A 24,349-nucleotide genomic window follows, 5' to 3' on the forward strand; every position below is an offset into this window, starting at 1 on the left:
TTCTAGTAAAGTGCCTTTGCATTTGATTTAGGATGTTAATCTATTGCAGCAATCAATTATGTCTAATAATGCTCCCAGCCTGAGGCAATATTATGTTTTAATTAAATGCAAGTTTACTGTAGCATTGAAACCATGCACAAGTCCAATACCATCAAGGCCATACAAATTAAAAGCCTTGAAACATGCCATTCATTTTGCTTTGTGTCCTATGTGAGTAGCTGAAACTAAAAAAAATGGCATCAGTAACGCAATGAACTGTAACAACTGAGATGTTCCACTTTGTGCTTTTAAGCTTGCAGGTGATCCCAATAGCTTATTTCTTCTAAGGGTTAGAGCAAATCAAAAGTTTGGCCTACCCACGAATCCCAAAGTACAAACCTATATCCTATAGAGTTTTATTCTACTGTCAGAAATCCATTTTCTACTACTTATAAATCAGAATGCAATGAAGTTTACGTTTTGCAGGTAGGTCAACATTTTCATCTGGTCTAAATCTGCCCAGCTGGTAAAGATTTTAGGGGCTCAAAAGTATTTGGACAAACTAACAAAATCATGAATAAAATTGTGAGTTTCAATACTTGGTTGCAAATTCTTTTCAGTCAATGACTGCCTGAAGTCTGGAACCCATAGACATCAGCAGATGCTGGGTTTCTTCCCTGGTGATGCTCTGCCAGGCCTGCACTGCAGCTGTCTTTAGTTCCTGCTTGTTCTTGGTGTTTTGCCTTCAGTTTTGCCTTCAGCAAGTGAAATGCTGCTCAATTGGATTCAGGTCAGGTGATTGACTTGGCCATTGCAGAACATTCGACAAATCTTGGGTTGCTTTCACAGTACGCTTCGGGTCATTGTCCATCTGCACTGTGAAGCGTCGTCCAATGAGTTGTGAAGCATTTGGCTGAATCTGAGCAGATAATATAGCCCTAAACACTTCTGAATTCATCCTGCTGCTTTTGTCAGCAGTCACATCATCAGTAAATACAAGAGAACCAGTTCCCTTGTCAGCCATACACGCCCATGCCATAACATGCGTCACAGATGAGGTGGTATGCTTCGGATCATGAGCAGTTCCTTCCCTTCTCCATACTCTTCTCTTCCCATCATTCTGGTACAAGTTGATCTTTGTCTCATCTGTCCATAGGATGTTGTTCCAGAACTGTAGAGGGTTCTTTACATGTTTTTTGGCAAACTAATCTGGTCTTCCTGTTTCCTGTGTACATCTTGTGGTAAACCCTCTGTATTTACTCTGGTGAAGTCTTCTCTTGATTGTTGACTTTGACACAGATACGCCTACCTCCTGGAGGGTGTTCTTGATCTGGCCAACTGTTTTTGCCATCTCTCTGATTGGTTTGTTTTTATTTCTAAGGCAAAACTGAAGGCAAAACGCCCCAAGAACAAGCAGGATCTAAAGACAGCTGCAGTGCAGGCCTGGCAGAGTGTCACCAGGGAAGAAACCCAGCATCTGGTGATGTCTATGGGTTCCAGACTTCAGGCAGTCATTGACTGCAAAGGATTTGCAACCAAGTATTGAAACTCACAGTTTAATTCAAGATTATGTTAGTTTGTCCAAATACTTTTGAGCCCTTAAAATTGGGGGGACCACATATAAAAATGGGTGTAATTCCTACACCCAATGTGGATGTAACTACCCTCAAATTAAAGATGAAAGTCTACACTTAAAGCACATCTTGATTGATTCCTTTCAAATCCATTGTGGTGGCATACAGAGCCAAAATGATGACAATTGTGTCACTGTCCAAATATTTATGGACCTAACTGTATTTCCATTGATATTGCTGCCATTTTCAGCTGGAGATTTAATACTGTAACACTGTACTGCAGCACAGAGTAACTCAGCACTACAGGATTCCAGATTTAAAAGAAAGTTTTTTTTTTTTTATTTGGGCATATCTCCATTGTTAATTACACTCAGGGATAGGTTTATAAAAAAATAAGTTTTGCAGAAGTTGAACAAATCTCCTGTTGTCCAGATGACAGTGAAACTGTAGCAAATGTAACAATGCAAACAGTTGCTGAGATGACCAAACCTCATAACCCCACTTTCTCACTGGGGGATTTAAAAATGTATTATCCTTTCTGTTTTAGCTGAAAATGTTTTCTACAACATTCTACAAAATGTTCTCAACATCGATCATTAACAAATAGAGGGGGGGAAGAGAGAGAGAGCGATCAGCAGAGACGGAGAGAGAGACAACCCCTTGGGGGGTAGGGACTGTGAATCTATTGATGAACTTGAATTCACTCCCATACAAAATGCCATTCATTTGCTTTCAGTCATATGTGAAAAGCAAATGAAGCGGCCTATCCACTGTGAAGTGTGGTTTCCCCAATGAACCTTGTTAGGATTGCTTAGGAACGGAGCCCTGAGAAAGGGCTAAGGAGCCACACGCAAAAGGATTCCTGAAACCACGAGACAAGCTCACCTCACAGAGGGCTGCTGTACCTTTAGGTTTGGCCTGGCTTGAATGTATTGGGGGCCACAGGGAAAATGGCTTGACATCTTCCTTTCCCATGACCAAACAATCCTCAGACACGCAGGCTGCTCCTCTCAAGAGCTTCCCCAAACAAAGGCAGTTAAACTGTTTCCATGGCCAGGGTGGTTGTATGCATTGTTGCTACAGATTAAAATACCACAACTGACCTTTACCCCGACTGGCCTTTCAAGGCTTTCACACTAGTCCACAGTCTCTGGCCACAGAGCTGACTTGTTCCTCGAGACTTATTTTGCAGGCCATCATTGGTTGTTCAGATGTAAAGGTGCATTTAGCGATCTACTTTAATAATGCTTTGAGGCATTTTGTAGCCGTATTTAAAATAGTTTTGTATCACCTTTCTAATCAAGCATGAAAATATAAGCAGATGCTTCTCCTAAATCAAATCTGATGGATGTCTAAACTATCAGTTACATTAACATATTAGATCTGTCACTGGCTTGGCTCTGTAATTACACACATTACAAAGATAAACACAAAAATCTTCACAATGGCAACGTTATTCTGGTCCACCTCCAAGTCAAACACAGCACAGGAAGCATGAGAGCAGAATATGATAAGATGTCACAGTGCACACATGGAAGCAATTGTCCTGACCTTAAAACAAAAGGCATAGCACACAACAGCCTAATCTGATCTGAACAAAACATGGACTATCAAAGCAGGCAACAGCTATACAGTATTTGTGATCAGCACAACAGTACCACTGTATAAAATGTCAATGAGCTCCCAGTGCAGCTGAAACCTGGTAAACATTTCAATGTCAGCCTATGACTGTTTCTGACACTTGATATGTGCATTCTAGCCTACATATTTACATCCCCTCCTGTTATCTGACTGTTAAGGTGCCGAGATATTTACTGTCTGCTGAAGCACATGACATTGTATGTCACAGAGGGGCTAAAACTAGGAAACTCCATACTCTGATGACAAGAAGGTGTTGGAATATGCATGATGCAATTCTTTAGTTTTTAACAAAGCAGAAAGGTGATTATGCATAGTATTATTTTTCAGATGACAAACAGGATTATTTTTGAAAGTCTCAGAAGGAAGCTATAGAGTCGGGGTGAGGTGTTCAGCAGAACTTTAATAGTGACTGAGCTGAGCTGAGTGAAAAATCAATGATGTGCTCTGTGTTGCCAACATCTCTGTAATATTAAATGGGATCCCTGCCCTTCATTAACAGAAGCAATCAGAAATATGAGCCTGACTTACGCTGCTACTAAAAACAGGACAATGCATGTGAATTTTATGCAAAGTCATTTCTCAAGAAAATAGTTGCCTGTATTTCCATAGCATGTGGCGATACAAACACCTCTCAAATGACATTCCTGATAGGGCAAGCTGGTAAACAATCCAAGACTGGAGCCAGACGCTTGTGCAAACATTTCCATTTTAAACTATTAACACCACGAGGGAATATCATTAGACCTGCTTGACTCCCACCTTGTCAAACCTGTGTATAAGTGAATAAGTTATGTTTTTTCACCTAAGACCACTTAGAAAAAAATAATTTGGGATCCACAAAATAGAAAATTGAATATCAGAATGTAGGGTTTCTATTTGCCCTAGGCCTGCAGCTATATGTTAAATGTTTTTCAAATCCGGTCCTCAGGGCCAGAGTGCATCTGGTTTTCATTCTACCCGAGTTCTGTTATTGTTATTTGAACTAATTATTCACTTAAACACAACCAAAGCTCTTTTCTATGTCTAATGCTGGTGATGATTTCAAGAGACCTCCAACCCCTGCTGGAGTATGACCATTGAGGACTGGAATTGAATAACACTGCCATGTACAGTATGTGTAAAATGGATGACAATATCTGAATGACTTACTATTCCAGGACCAGGATCATCTCTGTGGAAGTCTCGTACACCTCGTGCAGGTCGATGACCCAGGGGCTGGCCCTGGCAAGCTCCAGGACAGCGATCTCATGTATGATCTCCATGCGGCAGTCCTGTCCCTTTCGCCTCTTCCTCATGAACTTAGCAGCATACTCCTTTCCCGTGCTTTTTTTCACATACTTCTTCACTACTGCAAATTTCCCTCTGAAAAACAGGAAATAAATTATCAAAAAAACAAACAAACAATTCCCTGCATAGCACCATGTCTATATGGTAAGGTGAACCATCCTGTTCCCAGTAAACACTCAAAATATAACCCAATTGTAGATGTAAAAGTCTCCCTTTATAGATATACAGAACTGTACATCATATCGGTATAAATACCACTGCTTATTTGTTTTGCTAAATCTGTGCTCACCTCATGTTTCAATGAATAAGAAGCAGTTAATAAATTATTGACATCAAATGATGAAATCCAAATAAAAACTGTGGCTACGCAGAAAATGATATGTTTCTTAGAAAAGTGACTGTCTTTATGGTTCTAATCCAAAGAAGGTAATACATACTTATAGGATTGTTTCATTTTTAGAGTAAAGCTCCAATAGAAACTATCAAATAATGGAATAATGAATAAAATAGAAACACCAAATGTTTTGTCCTGCTATAAAACTTAAAAAATATCAAAGCACTTCATCAGGTAAAGCAGTTGAACCCTCAGCTTTGAAATAACAAGAGAGAATCGACTGCCAAGACACAGGCCCCCACCCACTTCTTCAGACATAGACAGTGAGTTTCAGAGAGCTCTTTCATCCACAGCAAAGGAAAAGACTTGAACTCGGGTCCTGGCACACTCGTTATTAAGGGAGCTGAACATCCTTTTGTCTCCCTGAATTGCCGATGGATGAAGTCATCTCCAAACCAAGTTGCCCTTTCTGTCCATACAACCATCTGCTTTGTATGTTGACCCACTTCTGTGCAGCTAAGGTACACAACCCAGACGAGTGTGAAAAACACATTTTGTACACAGTGCCGTGATGGCTTGCGGCGATAAAGCGATGCATTAAATAGTTTTTCTTTTCTTCCTCCTGTTTCTAGGTATTGTTCCTCCCTGGAAACACTTAACTGATGAGTGATGTATGAAACCAAATTCTGTAACTTACTTGAATTAAAAGTTAGTCCACCACAATGTCTCTTTTGTAACCAATTGGTCTGCAAGGCCTGTAGTCTACAAGAACATTTGACTAGAACTGAAAACAAGAGTAAATATTGGAAGAGGCATAATATTTCCAATTTTGTCAACTTTGCTTATTTCTATTGATGGCTTGATCCTCTTAATGGGCTGTTTGCCTATGGTGACTATGGTTGTCCAGTCCACTGCCCAGAAAAGAAGAAAAAAAAAAAAAGCTTACTTGAAATGACTCCATGAAATTATTTTAATTCAGCTTTTTGGTCTGAGGCATCTCATAACAAGAGAAAAGGAGACAGTTTGAGACTGACAAAAAGATGCATGTAAACGTGGTTTAGAAGGAGTCCTGAGAGCAACATTCAAATTTAAGTAAAAATAAAAAATATGTTAGTAGCAGAACAAAACAGTTCTGTAAATAGTATCCAGTTGATACAGGGTAATGCAATCATTAAGCTTCAGGGCATTAACTGAACCAGACAAGAATAAATTCCCTATACAGTAACCGAGTCCCCATATCTCTAGAGTCCTGGGAAACAATCCAACAACTAAGAGAACACCACTATATAGGCTTTTATTACAAAAAATGTATTAAGGTTCCCTTGTCTGGACCCAGATTGGGGAGACCTGCATAAACACTGTGCCAAAAGAAAAACAAAAAAGAGAAACAAGACAGATTGGGTGAACATACTGCCACGTATGCACACACAGAGAGCTGTGCCTGGGCTAGTAAAACAGACTTTTTTCATTTACTGTACATGACAACAGAGTCCACTCAATTAATAAATAAAGGCTCTGAAATTATTATTACTATTTTGTCATTTGGCTGCTGCCTTTAAGCAATGAAAATCACAGAGTTGCCAAGAATAATACTAAAGTACAGCAACTGCAGTTATAGTAACACTGGAATGTAGTAAATGAAGTTCACAAGCTGAGGGATGGATAGTGCCCTTAAACCAACAATGAGTCAACAGCCATTTAGAGTAGAGCTGCAGGAAAAAAAGTGGATTGAAGTTGATATAATGGGTAAGTCACCCCATAGGGATAATATACAATATATATTCTTCCCCAGGTAAGTGAAGGCTGCAAACTTAATGCAAGAATAGAGGGTAAAGTTGGGATTAATGTACAGAAGGCGATCTTAAATCAATCTTACTGCAGAATTTAATGAACAATGTAAATTGAATCACATTTTATTTGGCATAGAGGCCTTTGCAAGGTTGCCATAGAGTGCTTCACACCATGGAAGAATATAGCATGAGAATTCATACAAAATGTAAAAAATAAACCACTGGCCACGGAAGAAAAAAACAAAAACTCCTACAGGATGACAGATTGTTGTAAATGAAAAATCTCTGAGGGTCCACAGCTTAAGGCCTAAGAAGAACCAGAATGGATTAAGTGGGAGCATAGGACAGATTCGGTTATCATGCATCTTATTCATCAAATTGAAAAGTGATACAAAGTTAATGGCCAACAATTCAAATCAAATCCCCATGTGGTGCTACTTACATTATCAATTCAAACACAATATACAACGTACAAATCAAGACCATGGCACAAGAGTTGTCATTCCCCCATTCAGTATTAATCAAAGTAAACATTCTGATCTTAAGCTGTATTATGAATGCAGTATACTTGGTTTCATGAAGACAGTCCATGGGTCAAGCCTTGAATCATTATATCAGACACAGACGCATGCCACATCAGAGACCGTCTTGCTCCCTTGAGAACCCTTCACAATGAATCATCCTCTCCGTCTGGGTTACACCGCTGGGCTCTTCACCTCTGTAGACGACACCGTTCAGTATGGCTCTGATCAATTTACATCCAGCAGCTGGAGTCGGAGATTAAGTCAATCGTAATGTTAATTGATTAGGATTTGATCCTGGCTTTCATGGCGTCCGGAAAACTGCCTTCAAAGGCCTAATTCTCTTTAATACCTTTATTTAAAAAACATTGAATGGGCTCTTTTAAACCATTTCCACTGCCTCTGCTGAACTAATGACCGTTTATCTGACACTGATTATAACCGTTATAATTGAGGCCCTAGTAAAAACAGAAATATTCATTTTTTGCTCTCTAGAAAGAGGCCAGTATCAATATATTTGAAAAGGCTGCTGCTCGAACCTTATTATTATTAGCCATACTATAAATACAACTCTGTGCTTTAAAAGGATAGCTCCTACTTTTGTTGCCACAAGGTTGGAGAGAATGTTTTATTTAGATGAGGATAAGGCGATCATCAACACAGAAAGCCTTTTATAACAGGGCTGATTGTGTGCAAGGGACTGTTTTCTTTTCCTTTTTCTTTTTGTCACTCATGTGTGGATTTGAGGAGTGTCCAAAATTACTTAGTGGAACACTACAAATGTACGCATATCTGTGATTCCCAGTCAAACTTCAAGTCAACAAGGGTTATCAAATTCATCAATGAGACTGATCAATTAGGCTTGTCCCCTGGGAACTCATTATAGCAACTTCAATTCAATCTCTGAGCAGCAGCCGATTTGACTGGCAGGGGGATAATGCAGATCACTTGAACTTTCATTGAATTAACCTTTTTGTTTCTCTTTAACCCTTAGTAACATATACTGCGACAATGAGAATGGATACATGCTTAACTGTAACTCAAGACATTTCAACTTTTTAAAATTTGCCTTCTCAGACGAGTCAACCCCCAGGAAAGGCAGTCCAGAAGAGGTGCGTCGCTCCACGCAAGGTCAGTGACGTTGACATTGCAATCTGATTAAAGCATTAATCACAGAGACCACACCTCCTGCCTTTAGGAAAGCTAACTCATATTACTGTAAATCCAGTTAAGTCATTACAAAGCACTGGGTTGTGGCCAGGTGCGTTTCCAAGTGTGTGTGAAAGTGATTAGAGGGCGTATGGTGAGTAAAGCTACACTACAAGAAACAGGCTACCATAATACCTGCAAACTGTTCTTCCCAAACAGAAAAGCACCAAAGATGCAATTCCTTAATTTTTTAATTTTGAGGGGGAAACATTATTAGCCAACATATTAGGGAGAATGCAAGCCAGACGTTTTTCAGGTCACAAAAATGATGCTTTGTACGATAACATGGGATGTCACTCAAATAGTTAAGGCAATACCCACATAAGGACTTTAGTGGAACATCATGTTTTTTTTGTTTGTTGTTTTGACGTATTTGAGTAATAAAAACGATGCTACTTTTGTGCATTTGTTCCATTTCTGATATTCTAATGAAGACAAATAAATATTATTTGCATTGAAATACTAAATAAGAATAAATATATACTATATTACACATTTTCTAGCCTATATTGTAGTGCCCAAAATCCATAAAGTCAATCAGTAATTCAGATTGTGCTTTATTGAATGGTGTACTTTGGCCTCTTTGAAAAGAGGAACATTGCTGGCATCCTGTATTATTTGTGTGCTCTGCAAAAGAAACGTCCCTCACATTACATAATAAAGTACTCCTGAAGCTTAAAAATTGTTTCTTAAAAAAAAAAAAAATCTATCAAATTAAAAAAGTATATTATATTATTTGCCCTCTGGAAATCAGAAATGTTTTGGAGTAACACAAGTAGTCATAAGTGATTGTGGTACAAATCATGCAATGTAGATTTACCACAGCTATGATACAGTATACAAAAGTACTACATGCTGCTGCTAATTTAAGTAATATGACAATGCCCTGGATAAATAAGAATAAGATCAATAGAAACTCTGCCACCACCTCCTATGACAGTGCAATTTTAATGTGCAAAATTGATTCGCAACAGTCCTAACATCTGAGTTAGCTAGATAGCACACTTATTATCTTTGCACGAGCCCTATTGAACCAACAAGGGAACACCTTTTTCATTCACTTGTGCGTGTGACATGGAGAACAGAGATAGGGGATTGCTTAGTCATATTCTGGAGCTCAAATGTTATTAGCAATCCATTCAGTTTCACTTGGAATAGGACCCTCTCTCAATAAATTGCCACAGAGCGCCTTAACAATAGTTGACTTGAGCAATGGTTTCTATCACACTGTACCCTATTAATAACTTATTGACTTGCCCATGTTGTCACAGGGCTGAATGCTTACAATATGACACATATGAAAGGTCCAAGAATGCAAATAATCGCTTTATGCAAAAAGTGAAATTCCAAAGGGAGATGCTGGATATAGCTGCAGAATGAAATGGAAACGCCGGGCCCGTCATGTCGGGCGTTCATGAGCGAGAAGTAATTGGGCTTTGAGGTGAATGTTCAGAATGCCTCGGCTCTAATTCTGCGTGAAGTTGGTCAAGCCATATCAGTCAGCTCTCCTCCGCTACAATAACAGGCATACCGAAGCCGGGTTTATATGTTTTCAAATAGGGCTGGAGCTTTTGAACTTGGTACTGTTAATTCAGAAGTCTGCAATGACATAATCTTCTAAAAGAAGTTTGATAATAGCTCCTTTTTTTGGTTTGCCATTATGTGTTAAAGATTGTAATGTGACTTAGCAGCGCATTTCAGACTGACGGCCATAAGCTTTCCAATTGTTAACCTCTTACTAAATCTAAGCAAACTGCATTAGATTAACAACTATCAGTACTGCATTGTTCACCAGCATGAAACTATTGAAATAACTGGGTCCCTGGCATGTATTATCTACTACAATTTCCTATAAAGAAGACCAGTCATGCTAGAGACTTCCTGTCCCTTTTATAGTCAAAGTAATGGGCATCTTTATTTGAATACTCATTTCTGCAGTGGCAGCCATCCATGCTGAAAATCCATTTAATTTAATAGGGACGGACTGGCTTCGGCCCAGTGTCACTCTGTTGCCAAAAGCTTACAGTAGGATTTCTTGGCCTTCTCTTTTCATACTTATAAAGAACAACATAATGCAGCACTACCATGCTAATGACCAGAAAAAAACTTAAACAAATATCAACTAATGAATGGCATTTCAAGACAAAAATCTTTTAAATGCTTTCCTAGTTTGAATTCACTGTACGGGCAATATTTCTTCAGTTTTTCCTCAGGTGGGCAATTTGGCAGATTGTTCCTAAAACTATCAACAGCCTCTGTCCTGTATTACTTTATGACTTTCTGTATGCACAGTTTCTTCACAGTACTTAGTCCAAATCACTCATGAATGGTATCAAAAATGCTTTTTTCACTAGTACTGTATTTAGACAAATAAACAAATACATAAATATTGGAATTGTATATAATGACTAAATCCAGGATGTGCTATGGATAATTCTGAAACCTGTGAAAGAAAGTATGATGCATTTTGACATGCAGAACAGTTCTGCTTGGGTTGATCTACTGTAAACTAATTTCAACAGAAATGCAATAGACTACAGTGCACAATGTTATCCAGTACAGCAGCTGCCCTGGTTAAGTCGTCATGCACTGTATGGAATGAATGATGTAATAAAATGCTTACAGGAATAAGCAATTATGTTCTTTTTATGACCAAAACATGACCAAAACTTAAAAACATTTTCTTCTGTGTGTATTTCCTTCTTCAATACAGTCACAGGATTTATTTCTTTAAAGTGTTTTTCATTTATTCGGTCTGTGAACTTCTTAGAAAGTAGTCTGAAGTGATGGAAGAAAATGTGGGTCAGTTGGATACCAACTTAAAAAAAAAAAAAAAAAAAACAGCACTGTGTGTGTCAGACTGAAGCCTGCATTCAATCTCAGATGTCGAAGGAAAACAAAACAATTTCGTACAAGGCTTCACCCCCACATAATGTGCTTCAGACCTGCGTGACATTCTGTTTGCCTTCAGTCATTTCTCACACAGTCTTGCTAATCAGATCTGAAGGGAAGCTAACACAGTATTGTGTGTTGGTGCTCATCTGCTGTAATATAACCCAAGACCAAGAACCACATTCACCCTTCAGTCCTAAGCACATAGAATTAGCATGAAGGAAGGAGTACTGCACCCAGCTGGGTTCTTAAGAAAATGTTTTAATCCAAGCTCTTTAAATGTAAATGCAACCCTTCCTGTAGAATCTCAGAGGTCATCTTCCACAGGCCAGTGGAAGAGCAAGTGTCCTGAAATACAGTTTTGACACAATGACTTTGGTGCTGAGCTGGGAAGCACATTCTTTCACACTGATGACACTCGAAACAACAGGAGAATGGTCTGGCAGGGCTGGTTTTATTTCCAGCTGTCTGTGAAGAATAAAAGCAGATGCTGATGGTGTCTTTTGACAGGAGGGATTTGAATTCTGTAATTATCTGGAGCTCCACTGGCTCTAAAATCTAGGGCTGCAAGAGCATTTAAATGTTTCAGTGGTAAATGCGGTTACAAATATTTCTGTTAAGAAATGCTATTATATATGTATGTTAATATAATGGTGATATATATTTAAAAGAGTCTCCAACTTACGTGCTAAAGTAGATATTAGTAGCAGAGTGTGGAAGCTCACTCCTTTAGATCCTTCACAATCATGAACAGCTAATTTAAACACCACATACCTTATTCCAAAAATAAGCACCTCGTTGTGGAAAACATTTTATTGTACAAACACTTCATTTTTTAGCATACATTTCATTTTTCCCCCCTGTAAATCCCAGATTATTCTGGCTATCTCTGGTTTTCCCCTTTAAGATTTGCACTGCAGGGTCTACTGCTTGTTGTACTGTTTGCTTAACTATTTTAGGTTTAGATTATTCTGAGCAAATGGACTGTGCGTGTAGCCATCTATTTAGAAATTATTAGCAAAAAATAAATACAAATACAAAAGGGTAACATTGGTTTACTTCCTTTCCCAGAAGGATCCAGTCCAAAGGTAGTAAGTGAAATGACTTTCAGCAACACTAGCAGAACTAGACTGAAGCAGAGCCAGCGGATATCAAAATGTTTCAATATTGGAAGGGGATAAGAAGTATCAAGTGATACTCAGCCAGACTGTCCATTCTGCAACCACAACTGTTTATTTTAAAGCCCCCTAAAGCTTGTTAAATAAGGAATATGCACCTCGTTAGAAATCCCAGTAAAAATGCACTTATGTAAATGAAAGTAAAGATGCATAAGGGCTTATTTTATGGGCAGAATATTAATACTGAAATTACACTGCGGAATGAGTGTGTTTGACCATATTTAATGTGATAAGCACTTAAGATCATAAAATGGGTTAAAATATCAACTTAAACGTGTTTTACACATGTAGGCCTAGTTAATGAAATGTAGTTTTACAGCTTTAGTAATATCTGGAACAGCCCATTTTAGAGATTAAAACATGATGGAGACTGAACCATGAAGATTCTTCTAAACAAAACTGTTTTAACATTGTTGAATACTGATCTCATGAAGTCATCGAGCATTTCCTAAATGAGCCTTGGGGACTAATCATTAAAACCTTTGTAGTGTTAGAAGAACTGTAAATCAGACCTACATCAAAAACTGTTCTAAATAATGTCAACAGAATGAGCATGCAAGTACAGTCAATTGGGATATTCCGACTTTTAAAATAGATTCGCAAAGTTAGTTAAAAAATATTGATAAAAGTGTAAAAAGTGGATACATCATATATTTTAAATAAACCCCTTTAATGTATTGGAACTATTTGTTCTCCAAGATAAGAAGGGCCTTGTCCATGAAGGAATTTGTAAGCATCTATGGAAATGTAATAATCATTTAGATTGCTCACTGCCAGCCAACAAAGTCATGTTGAGAACGATTGGTTTGAGTATAAATAAATTGACAACTACCCTCTTTTTTCGCCCCTTTTGTCAATGAAAGTTTAACGTCTTCATTTTAGTTCTTGATAAGGAGAACAGTGTTTCTGTGCAGTCTTTCAATTAACTCAATGAAACGTAACAATTTATGAAGATTGTAAGAAGAATAAACTAAATAAAGGATAGTCAAACTATGTAGGAGTGATAAATATATGCAATTTATTATTCATAGCTTAAAGGCGAGGAAAAAAAAAGGAAACAGTCCACATAATTTCCAGAATGTGGCAGGGCTATTCCCCCGTGCCCCTGCAAATTCCACAGCCCCTGGGCAGGGAAAGAAAAAGAGTAAAGCTGTTCACTAAAAAGCAGGAATAGCTTTGACAAGACTGACACTATCTTAGCCAATGAACAAGAACAACTGGAGGAGATCATCTAGAGCTGCAGGCACACCAGGTCTTTTCACTTGATTTTGAGGACAAAAGCAGCCAGTTCTTTAAAAACCCCTGAACTGTAACTGGAAGCTTGTTTACACTGCATGCCCGTGACATTGGGGAATAATAAGCTCTGACATGTGACCCGAGAAAGCAAAAGGTCATCCATTCAGATCCAGGACAGAGAGCATTTTTTGAATACCTCAGAAAAGTGCCATAATTTAAACAGCTCTGGCACATGACAAAAAATGTAATAAATAAGGCACGGTGCTGTAACGAGGACTGTTCAAAGGGGCTCACATTCTTTGGGCTTAAGTTTGCATTTTGGATGACTTTACAGAACATAACTAAGCAGTCATATAGATCACATTTAAAAGAATAACAAAATCCTGATCTAAACTACATTACAAAATGTAATTGTTACTTTATTCAGAGGGCAGAGGCTACTTTATTATACTACTGAAAAAAAAAAAAAAGAAAATTGATAGGGTACAGGATTATAATCTATTGAAAGAAGCAACTTTCTGCTATGTAAAAATATATAGGCATATTCCATAGAATACACTTTTCTAATAAGCAATTTCTAGGTAGGTAAATGTTTTGATCGGTCAAGGTTATGAGAACGACAATACGGCAGAGATAAGAAAAAAATAAGTAGGCCTATATTGAGATATTTTTAATTATATGTTTTACACAACTGGTTAATTTAATCTTAAATTATATCAAAATCACAAAAAAACTGTCTAATTTGGAACAAGTTGTGCTTAGGAATAATATTTAAAGCTGCTCCATTATTTTATACTACCCTGTTTTAAAACAGAGCAACCATTTCACACCTTTAAAAGCTTCACTATTAAGGTTTCAAGAGATACTTGTTAAGGAAATTCAGAGCTGACATGGCATTGGATAAATCAGACCGTACCATTAACACCAAATAATGAGACCAAGGTTAAAGTAGCATAGCACTCAATTTTAAAACGGCATTTAACTAGGAACTATACCGGATTGCCCCAGTCTATGCAGTGCATGCCCCCAGCTTCAGTCTCGGCCAAAACCAGAGATTTGCAAAGCTTTACGAACAGACTGCACACCAGGATTTAAAGATGTGCTCAATAATAAGTGGGGGCTTTCAAAAATCTCCCTTGTTTTTCCTCTCAGCCGACCACTTTGGCACTGAGTAGCAGATGCTGTCACTGGCAGAGCGAGACAGAAAGCGTGAAAAGTAGAGCAGTGATGTCATTATATGCTGCACAACAGTGACTGTGGGGAGAAAGGAACACAGAAGTCTATTTGGGAGAGAAAAAACTTTCAAACTCCATAAAGGAGACAGAAGTCTAGCAGTATTATTTGGGCATCTGATTTATGGACAGTATGGGGTTGACTAAAGGAAGGATTAGTAAGGGTTATACAGTTTACCCTTATATGACCCTGGAGACTGTCCTACAAGCTCTGTTCACTGCTCAGTACATGTGCTTTGGTATCAGACTGCATATTAAAATACACTGTAATTCAGGCAGCGAACAAACTGTCCTAATAAAAGATTAAATCTGCATCAATCAAAAAAGTTTGCTTGCAGTTAAAATATGGTAATGAGGCTTATATCTGTATAATTGATGCTTGAAAGAACCATTTTATTGTTTGATTGCTGGCTTGTTTTTGTACGTGCTGAGTTTTTGAAGAGAAGGAGAAAATCTGGCACATCTCTAACTGTTCGGAAAGACCAAAACATCACGTCATCGACGCTGAATTACAATTTCTCTGCTTGCAAGAAAAGGGGTGAACATGGCACTGCTTTAAAGGAAGTGATCACACTTGAATAAAGCGTGGAATTACGAGGTGTCTTTCGGAGATATTTTCAAGCAGGCCTTTAACTCTTGATATGGACACTTTTTTTAAATGTACTTTATTACCACAAAAGTTCAGTTCATGAACCACCAGCACTGGACCATATAATCCCATGCACAACTCATGTTAAATGATTTACTCCATTGGTTTCGAATGACACGAAGTATCAGAGCAGTGGGGTTTCTGCTGGAAGCTGGGGAAGAACAAAGTCTGTTCTTGCTTTAAAGTTTCTCCTCTGTGAACAGCACACTCTAGCATACTGGCTGTTCCCAAAGTAACTGGAATGCAACTGAAACTAAATAACCTTGGAAGTAATATAATTTCAGCTTTACCTTAGTTTTGCAGGTGTTTATGAGGACTCATTTGTTTTGGCACTGCATTCTGCTCATAGCTTTGGTTACCAAGCAAAGGCCGAAAGCAGTTACACAACCATCTGCAAACAAACCTATGCTGACTTAAAACAACTACACTTAAATGGAAAATATTAAAAGTAATACATACTACAACATGAAGAACATAATAGATTGAAGGTCAAAGATATTCAGAAGGGGAAAAGATAACAGTACTTGTAGGCTAGACAAACGCACATAACAAAACGGAGACTGTACATTAAAGCTGACAGGAAATTCACTACCTGTTAAATGGTATACAACAGTAAAACACAGGAATTAACAACCAAATCTATTATTTTAAAGCGGGGGATGTCTGGCTTTAGCCTGATTTCAGATTAGACCATACTGGCCCTGAAACTCAGACAGCTTTGTAGACTAATTACCAGTGTATCAATCCTAAAATGGGATTACTGCAGTATTCAAGTGAGCAAATTACTGATTTATTGCATTTAGAGAAATTAACTTTAAAGACTAATCCAGACAGGCTGCAATAATCTCTCCAAGTTTATCCCTTGCTTTGTTTCTTTTTCTTTTGAAGAAAAACAGGTTGATTAGGTTATATAACCTAGTGGGGGAAAAAAATGCCAACCTTCATTTGAAACAATGATATTCACCATTTAATTTTGCTGCACACACATTAGTTATCTATATTTAAATTTACACACAAATTCATCCTTTACTATTTTCCAGAATTAATATAAATAAGTATACATTTAATTTTAATATCAGTCACACATTCTCTTATTAACACTTATCTTAATGGTGTTATTATTGTGTCATCTGCTTTTACAATTGAAAAAAGCTGTTTAAGATACCCTTTGAGTGCTTTCAATTTAACACGCATTATAATTGATGTTCATTGTAAGTGTTAACAGCTTTCATGATTCAAAACAGTACAGCTTAACTCTCTCAGTCAGGTTGTTGATACACATGTTCTCGTCACTTTCCATTATTTTTCTAGCACAACCCCCCCCACCCCACACTCACGCACAATTTAGGCCATTCAGGAACCTGAACTATATTGTAATCATCAGTTAAGGCCTCACACAACAAGGATTATGAATTACTTATAAAGAGTAATACCAAAAAAAGAAGATACAAAGTACTATCTGAATATTCTTAGTTATGAAATCTGGTACACAGATCACTGATAATGGAATTTCATGAATGAATAAAGAAAACAAGAACACAAAATGCCAGAAAATAAAGTCTGGTTGATAAAATTATATGTATTTAGTTTTTCACTCAATACTGAGGCATTTCTCCTTAAAAAGTACAAAGGGTTAATTATCAGACCAGCCAGTTTATTCAGGAAGTGCCCATTCAATAGAGAATATGTGCGGACACTCTTCCAGGCCTTGATTCGGAGGAAGTTCAAAACCTCTCATGTCACAATCTGTGAGGGTCAAGCACCGCAGCATCTATAGGGCCTGGCTCCAGGTTCTCTCATAGAAGGCTTGTTTTTCCTTCCTCTTAACAATATAATTTCTGGGATTTTCCCTTGTGGAAGAAAAGCGCTATTTACTTTTCCCTACCCCGTGTAAGTTTTAAAGTTATACGTGCAGTTATCAGTTTCTATACCGAAAAACTTGAAAATATGAAGAGCTTATTCAAATCTTTTGGCAACTGAACTGTTCCGTTTAGGTCCCATTCTCTTTTGTCACTAATAATAGCATAGATTCTTAAACTGCTTTTACAATAAGCAATTCACCAAAGCTACTTCAATTGCCCTTAATAATAGCATTTGACGCAGTGTGGGAATCTGTTCCAATAACTGAAGGAAGTCTAGAGGCACAATGAACAATGGGACCAGTATTGCAGATAAATCTGTAGTTTTGAAACGATAGCCCTCTGCCATGCATTCTGATTTTTAATTTAACTCACACACTGCAGCAAATTGCCTTCATACTGACCTGCCAACAATTTAAAGATGTCATACTTCACTTTTGGTTTTAGCATCTTCATGATTACAACTTTCTTGATCATCAATACATTGATACTTTCAGATATCAATTCCATTTTCAATATTAAAATAAAAGCCACCTCTGCCCATTTGGAGGATAAAACTGAACCAAAATGTGCTGAAGAAACTAAAACAGATTTTCTAGCTGCAATTTTATCCAACAACAAAACAGTCCCAGTTGGGCATGACTGAAGTGGCAAGGTTTTAATTCCTGAAACCTATTATTTGCTCTAGTTAAACACTATTGTAGGCAGCTGTTCTGCATGCAATGCGTAGCCTGCACACAATCAAGGGAACTCATCTGTATCAGCTTGGCATCGGCAATAAAGTATTTCCTGATTATGGAATGGTGTTGAAAAAGGTCAAAGTGCTACATTCCCATTGTCCGAACTGTATTATATTCAGGGCTTTGGAGCAGAGCGGAGCTGGAGAGTGGAGCAGACAGTTTTGGCCTGGAGCTGGAGCCAGGAAAATTTTGCTTGCTCTGCGCTCCAACTTTTTAAAACAAATGTCATGTTAAAAGCCTCAAATGAGATGGGAATGTTTGGAAGCAAATTTTCTGGTTTTATAGAATTTGACCCGTCTGCATTATTATACATTTGATCTCAAAGATGGCCCATTTCTAAGTTCTAACAGAATCCTTCAGGGACCTGAAAATTTGAGTTTATATTACAAAATATGAGTTAAGTTTAAGTTTATGACTGATTGGCCCTTTCAGACTTTTTGTCATTCTTCATGGCGTTCAAACACTGGATGGATTTTGTGGAAAAAAAAGTCAGAATTAAGTTTAAGATAAAAATTATTCATTTTTTGCAAATCAGTGATATCCCTTTCTTTCAAATGATGATCACACGGTTCATTATTTCATTTGAGCCAGAAAGTGGAGCCGAGCTGGATCAGCCACTATCGGGCCGGAGTGCAGCTGAAGTGGAGCAGTTCAAAAATGTTTCTTTGCAGAGACAGGTCAATGTTGTGTTCATTAAAAAAAGGACTTCAAACTATTCTACTGAGTTCAAACAGATTGATGTGTGTATGCAGAAACCTACTGTAAGCAGCCCCTTCATTCCTAACCCAGCTGTGTAAGTACACTTTCAGTTTTACACGGCAGGTGTTGGTCATGCTCATGCTTATTCAGTGAACATTAATTACTATCAAGCGAGTTTCCTCCCCAGTTTTAAAACATCTGGAGTGTAGCTCATTGAACATGTACTTCTTATGGGATAATTGCAACTACATTCATGGGTTTACGGCCAAAAGTGTGCCTGCCAATCACTATCAGTCCATGTCTAAGGGTGCTCTGCCAAGCATTTTACAGTTAAATTGTTTAGCATCACAGTAGAAATGTCCATTTGAGGTCACTGTGTTTGGGAAAGAGAACACCATGGAATGCTGAAACATGTTTCACAGCATATCCTGACTGGGTCCTGCCATTATAAGCATGTCAAAATCTTAACATAATATAAGACTAAACAATAAACACTAGGATAGTATAGCCTACTATGTCTAAAAGATAATGAGATCAACTATTCTGAGGAAGGAAATATTTGCTGTAAAGTTATGTACAGCTAATTAATACAGTACAGCATGATGCAAAAAAGGTGTGCAAACCAGTATAATTAGTTGCCTTGTCCCTATACTGAGCAAGGATTAATCTTTTCCTTCAGGTTTTTTTTTTTTTTTTTGGTAGTTCGTTTTGCAGAAATAGTTATTAACAATGGGAAAGAACGATATACTGTAACAAGAACAACAACTAAGAGACGAGGAATCAAAGGAGTATCAATTCAGTTAATGTAATAGTAAGAACAAAAAAACTGCAAGATAATTTCCAATAATTCATGTCTTAAAAAACAAATAAAAGCAGAATACGATATGAGAAAACGAATAATTATAGCAAAATATGTTTCAATCTGATGATACCAAACAATGTAAGCAAGTAATTCTGGACATTTATATTATTTTATATTTCAATGATTTACTAAAGTACTCTTACGGTTTGCAGATTTAATATGATGCTTAAATAAATGCTTTTGCCTTTTTTAAGATAGGTTTGTTTAGATTTGTTCATTTTCTGATTATAAAATTGAAACATTCTTCTGTCCCTGAGCTCAATGCATACTCCCCTACACTAAATGTAGTGAAGGCCCCGAACTGAGAAACACATTATGCAGGAAGTCAGCCAAGTGAATCCCCAGGGATTTTGATATTTGTGCATTGCCTAGACTAGATCATAGAAATATTGTGTTTTGTTTTAATGTTGCCATGCATCTAAAAGGTCAGCATGCAGGTATACATAGTCTTCAGTTGTTTGGAAGAGAAGCACAAAGGTCTATAAGGAGAATTGCATATTGACTGAGCGATATTTCTAATGCCTCAAGGCAGTGACTTGTCAACCGACCATAAGACATAGCCTATTCCTTTTGTAGTGGTTATACCCTTAGGCTTCACGAGATTTACATTTTCTTCAGTTCACGGTCCACCTATTTAGGAATGTTAATCATTGATCTTTGTTTGACATCGTTCAAGTGACAAGTAAAAATGTTAGAAATTTGTATTCCATATTTGTAATCAAAATTGACACTGAACAAAGACAATGTGTACACAAAGGAAGAGAGATTATAATCCAGTAAACCTTATATTTCAAAATATAATTTTTAATAATGTAATTAACATTCTTTGTAACTAATAGCACACCATGTCACAGCAGGTAATATTCTGCCACATGTATAATTATCATCTTATTCTTATATCACTATACCTTTTAAGCAATATAATTTAAATGCAACAATAACAGAAACTAAAATACATAACTACAGATTACAATAGGTGTAATCCAATTACGGAACATGGCTTTAGCTTTATCTCCTTCATCACTGTTTATCCACTTATAACTGGAGAGGTGCAGGTTAATGGCTGATTATCATCCTTTTCATTTCAATAAACTTCCAATAACCTTGAAGTTATTATAGAAGTTTGTATGTTTATTTTGTACTTTTAGAAACATTCTCCTACTGAGCGGACTTTAAAGTTTGGCATCCAAATTGTTTTAATTGATATATCGATACACATATCGTACAACAAAAAGTCAAAACTCCAGTTTGGGGACAGGGGTAAATTGTGCGATCTGTGGTATACAACTAGTATAAAATTGTTTACTGTGCAGAATACAAGGTGGAAAAAATTATTCAAATGCAGGCCTATAACATGCAAACAACCTTCATTTGCACTGTGAAATACACCACCAGGAAAGCAATGTACAAAAGTCTACTTATTAGCAAATTGCCCATATAGAATATACCTCCCACCACATCTTAGTTAAATATATCAGTTGTCAATAAAAAAGCAATCCCTCGTCCTTGCATTACCCTGCTTCTCGCGGTTTCTTTAAACATCTGAATGTCATGTGGTCTGCATACTGATTGTTAGTGGGTGCATGTTAAGTATTCTGGCCATAGCTCAACGCCGTCGATGGGAGCCGAGGCAAGAACGCAGGGTGAAATCAATTCCTTGTTAATATCACGAGCCAATCCCTGTTACTTCAGAGTTCCTCATACGAGGGGGATCTTTTTCCCTATTAGGAAAATGTCTCTCAAAAGACTTTTTAATCCACAAACTGACAAACCCTGATAGGCATGTGAGGTCTCCACCCCGCGCTTTTGAATAAAGTTGCTCAAGTCAGCGAGGTTGGTGTCGAGATAGGCAGACTGAGAAAACATAAAAGCACTGGAAGGCTGAATTCCACATCTGATACAGTCTACACTAAATAAAAATGACCAAGCGAGGGCCGCCACAAAAATCTGCAGACTTTCCAAGCGCTGTATTAAGAAGCTGGGTTTGGCAACTACTGCACAGTCTGCGGCAGGAGCTGCTTTACACTTGGCAGGAAGTTCGGACATCAATCCTAAATCTCCGCATGGGAATGTTTGCAGAATCTCCTGGCATATGAATCATATTTTAAAAGTAGAGAGCTGTCCCAGGCTTTTATAAATGATGGTATTCCATCATCCAGAAATCACTGAGACAGCCTAATCTCTTACAGTATTAAAAGAATGACATATTAAATGTCTTCTGTATTACAGCAGGAAGTACATACGCCTTTATTTTAAATTTCAACCTTGAAGGTGAGAGGTGTTGCCAATGGTTGTAAAAAGACGGATCCATACTACACTGAAAATAGGTCCATGCAACACAATGTTTGTTGTAGTCTTACCAATGCACTTGCATCTGTTTGACATTATTTAAACTCAAATCTAACTGTGCATGCATTTGCACAAACCAAACTTAATATAATACTAGACTGTATAATACTGTAACAGACTTTTTGTTTCTATTGACCTTCTACCTCACATGTAGGCTCAATCAATGTGTGAAGCATGCATGAACTCACCAGGACAAATAGATACCAAATGGAGTACTATTTGGATGACAATCACTCAAGAAATGGTTTAAATCAGGCTTAAATGACATCTCACTAAAACCCTGCACAGGAATATGCAAGAAAACAGATAAGGGCTTGAATCCAATGGTAGCCTTCAACCCCTAACCTCTTCCATTTCAACAGTCATTTTTGGCAGTTGCTCCTTAAGTAGACAAAGTTACTGTTTTCTATTACTGTTAGCTCATTAAGTATCATTGCTGGGCGTATATAGTAATACAGTAATACCAATTCAATGTCCATCGTAAAACATAACAAGCGCTTTTTTAAATCTTCACATGCAGAGCAGCTCCGGCTGAACTGAAGCTGGGGTCTCTCACCTGCCCAGCTCCTTGCCGGGGATGAGGCAGTAGTGCTCGGCCAGCGGCTCGGTCCGGACGGCGGTCTGGATTTCGCACAGCAGCCCCGGCCGGCTGGGGGTCTGGCCGGGGCATCGCGGCCGGCTCCTGGGCTCGGCGCTGCGGGGGCAGTCGGGGATCATGCCTCGGGTCCGCTCGGGGCCGCTCGGGACGGCGCACTACACACTACACCCGCGCCGAGGCTGCGCAGACGCGGACGGCAGCTCACACGCAACGCCGACTCGCAGTGCTCGGGGTCCCGTCGCGCAGCTGGAAGACGCCGCTGCGATCACGGGCGTCTGCGGGGCTCAGTGTGCCGGGACTGAAGCCTCTCCTCCGGCAGCGGCGGACGGACTGACTGACTGAGCCGCCTCACACCGCGTCTGATTGACAGCCCCCTCTGCCAAAAGGGGAGGAGCTCCGGGGCTGCTACACTGTACGACCAGTGTCACTGCATGCAGGCCATGCCAAGTGCATTGATGTCCAGACTGCACATACGTGCACACATGTTTTGCTTGTTTTACCTCTTGCTACAATAGGGGTGGCGGGGTAGACCCTTTGAGGACACCCTTCGTGCTCGTTGGGACTGATGCCAGTTTGTAAGGCCTAGTCAAAACAGTGCTGCCACACTGATGCTCTTGCCACATGTGTGTGCCATGGGACCACTGTCGACTGTAACACACATGCAGGAAGCCATGGGAGCACTGAAGGCAGTTACACAGACCAACACATGCCCATGACTCCCATCAGAGCCCCCAGCCACGCTGTGCCTTCAGTTAGTCACTTATCTCCAGCATGATCTGAAACCCACAAGCACACGTCTAGGCGGAAGTCACAGAGGTCTCTCGAAGCTGGTCTTCATCGCTCACCTGTACTGGGATCATCCGGGTTGATGTTCTGTTCACTTTATACAGAAGATCAGTCTGTGTTTTAGGGGGTCCGTGCTTTGACACTGCTTCCAGATTGCTACATAGCACTACAGTACTTTTATTTGCATTATCTGCCATACTTAGTCTTTTGTCTCCTGTACATATTTTATATTTAAACAAGTGCTGTATAAATAAACACAAAAACAATCATTCACTGGTAATCATAGACTATGAGTGATACATCCTTGCTGCAATAATAATAATAATAATAATAATAATAATAATAATAATAATAATAATAATAATAATAAGATTGTTTGAGAGGGTAGCAAATTAAATGGCTTATAATGATTGATAGAGAACTCACTCTGCCCTCTGCTGGCTGAAGTGGAGAATACAGACATACAATATACATGCTAAACAAGCTGGAATTGAATATATTTTAGGAACTCATTCTTGAAACCCAGTCCAATACAAAATTATTATTATTATTATTATTATTATTATTATTATTATTATTGTTGTTGTTGCATTAAAATGCTAATGCTTTGAGCAGTTAATTTTCATGTGACAGTTTAGAAATTCATATGAATATCCTGCTTAGCCACAGAATACAGAAAATCCAATGGCACGATACAGAAGTGATGCCTCTTTTTGTGGCCTCTAGCCTGATTATTGGGTGGAAGATAAAGGAATTGATTCATGGTTCCTCGAATGGGTAAAAAAATGATACTGCTGCTGAAGCCCCATGTGTGAGTAAACTGGTGTGCAACTGCAAAACATGAATTACTCAAATTAAAAATCACAAAATAAAGCATAAATGTAAAATGTGGTTTTGAGATCACATTACTAACTGTGATTTCCTGCTTTTTTGT

The 24,349-nt window shown here is 38.3% G+C and overlaps 1 protein-coding gene across 1 annotated transcript in view; it reads right to left on the reverse strand.

Annotated features, from left to right (window-relative positions):
• stk17a (serine/threonine kinase 17a) overlaps nt 1–22,973 on the reverse strand; it is a 36,116-nt gene extending 13,143 nt beyond the window's left edge. The window contains exons 1-2 of the mRNA XM_066723370.1: nt 22,588–22,973; nt 4,344–4,556 (exon numbers count right to left, since the gene is read on the reverse strand). Coding sequence (XP_066579467.1) covers nt 4,344–4,556; nt 22,588–22,748 — 374 coding nt within the window. The 5' untranslated portion in view covers nt 22,749–22,973. The remainder of the gene's footprint in view (nt 1–4,343; nt 4,557–22,587) is intronic.
• Nucleotides 22,974–24,349: the final 1,376 nt, after the last annotated feature.

Source organism: Amia ocellicauda, chromosome 2 (genome assembly GCF_036373705.1).
Source record: "Amia ocellicauda isolate fAmiCal2 chromosome 2, fAmiCal2.hap1, whole genome shotgun sequence".
NCBI lineage: Eukaryota > Metazoa > Chordata > Actinopteri > Amiiformes > Amiidae > Amia > Amia ocellicauda.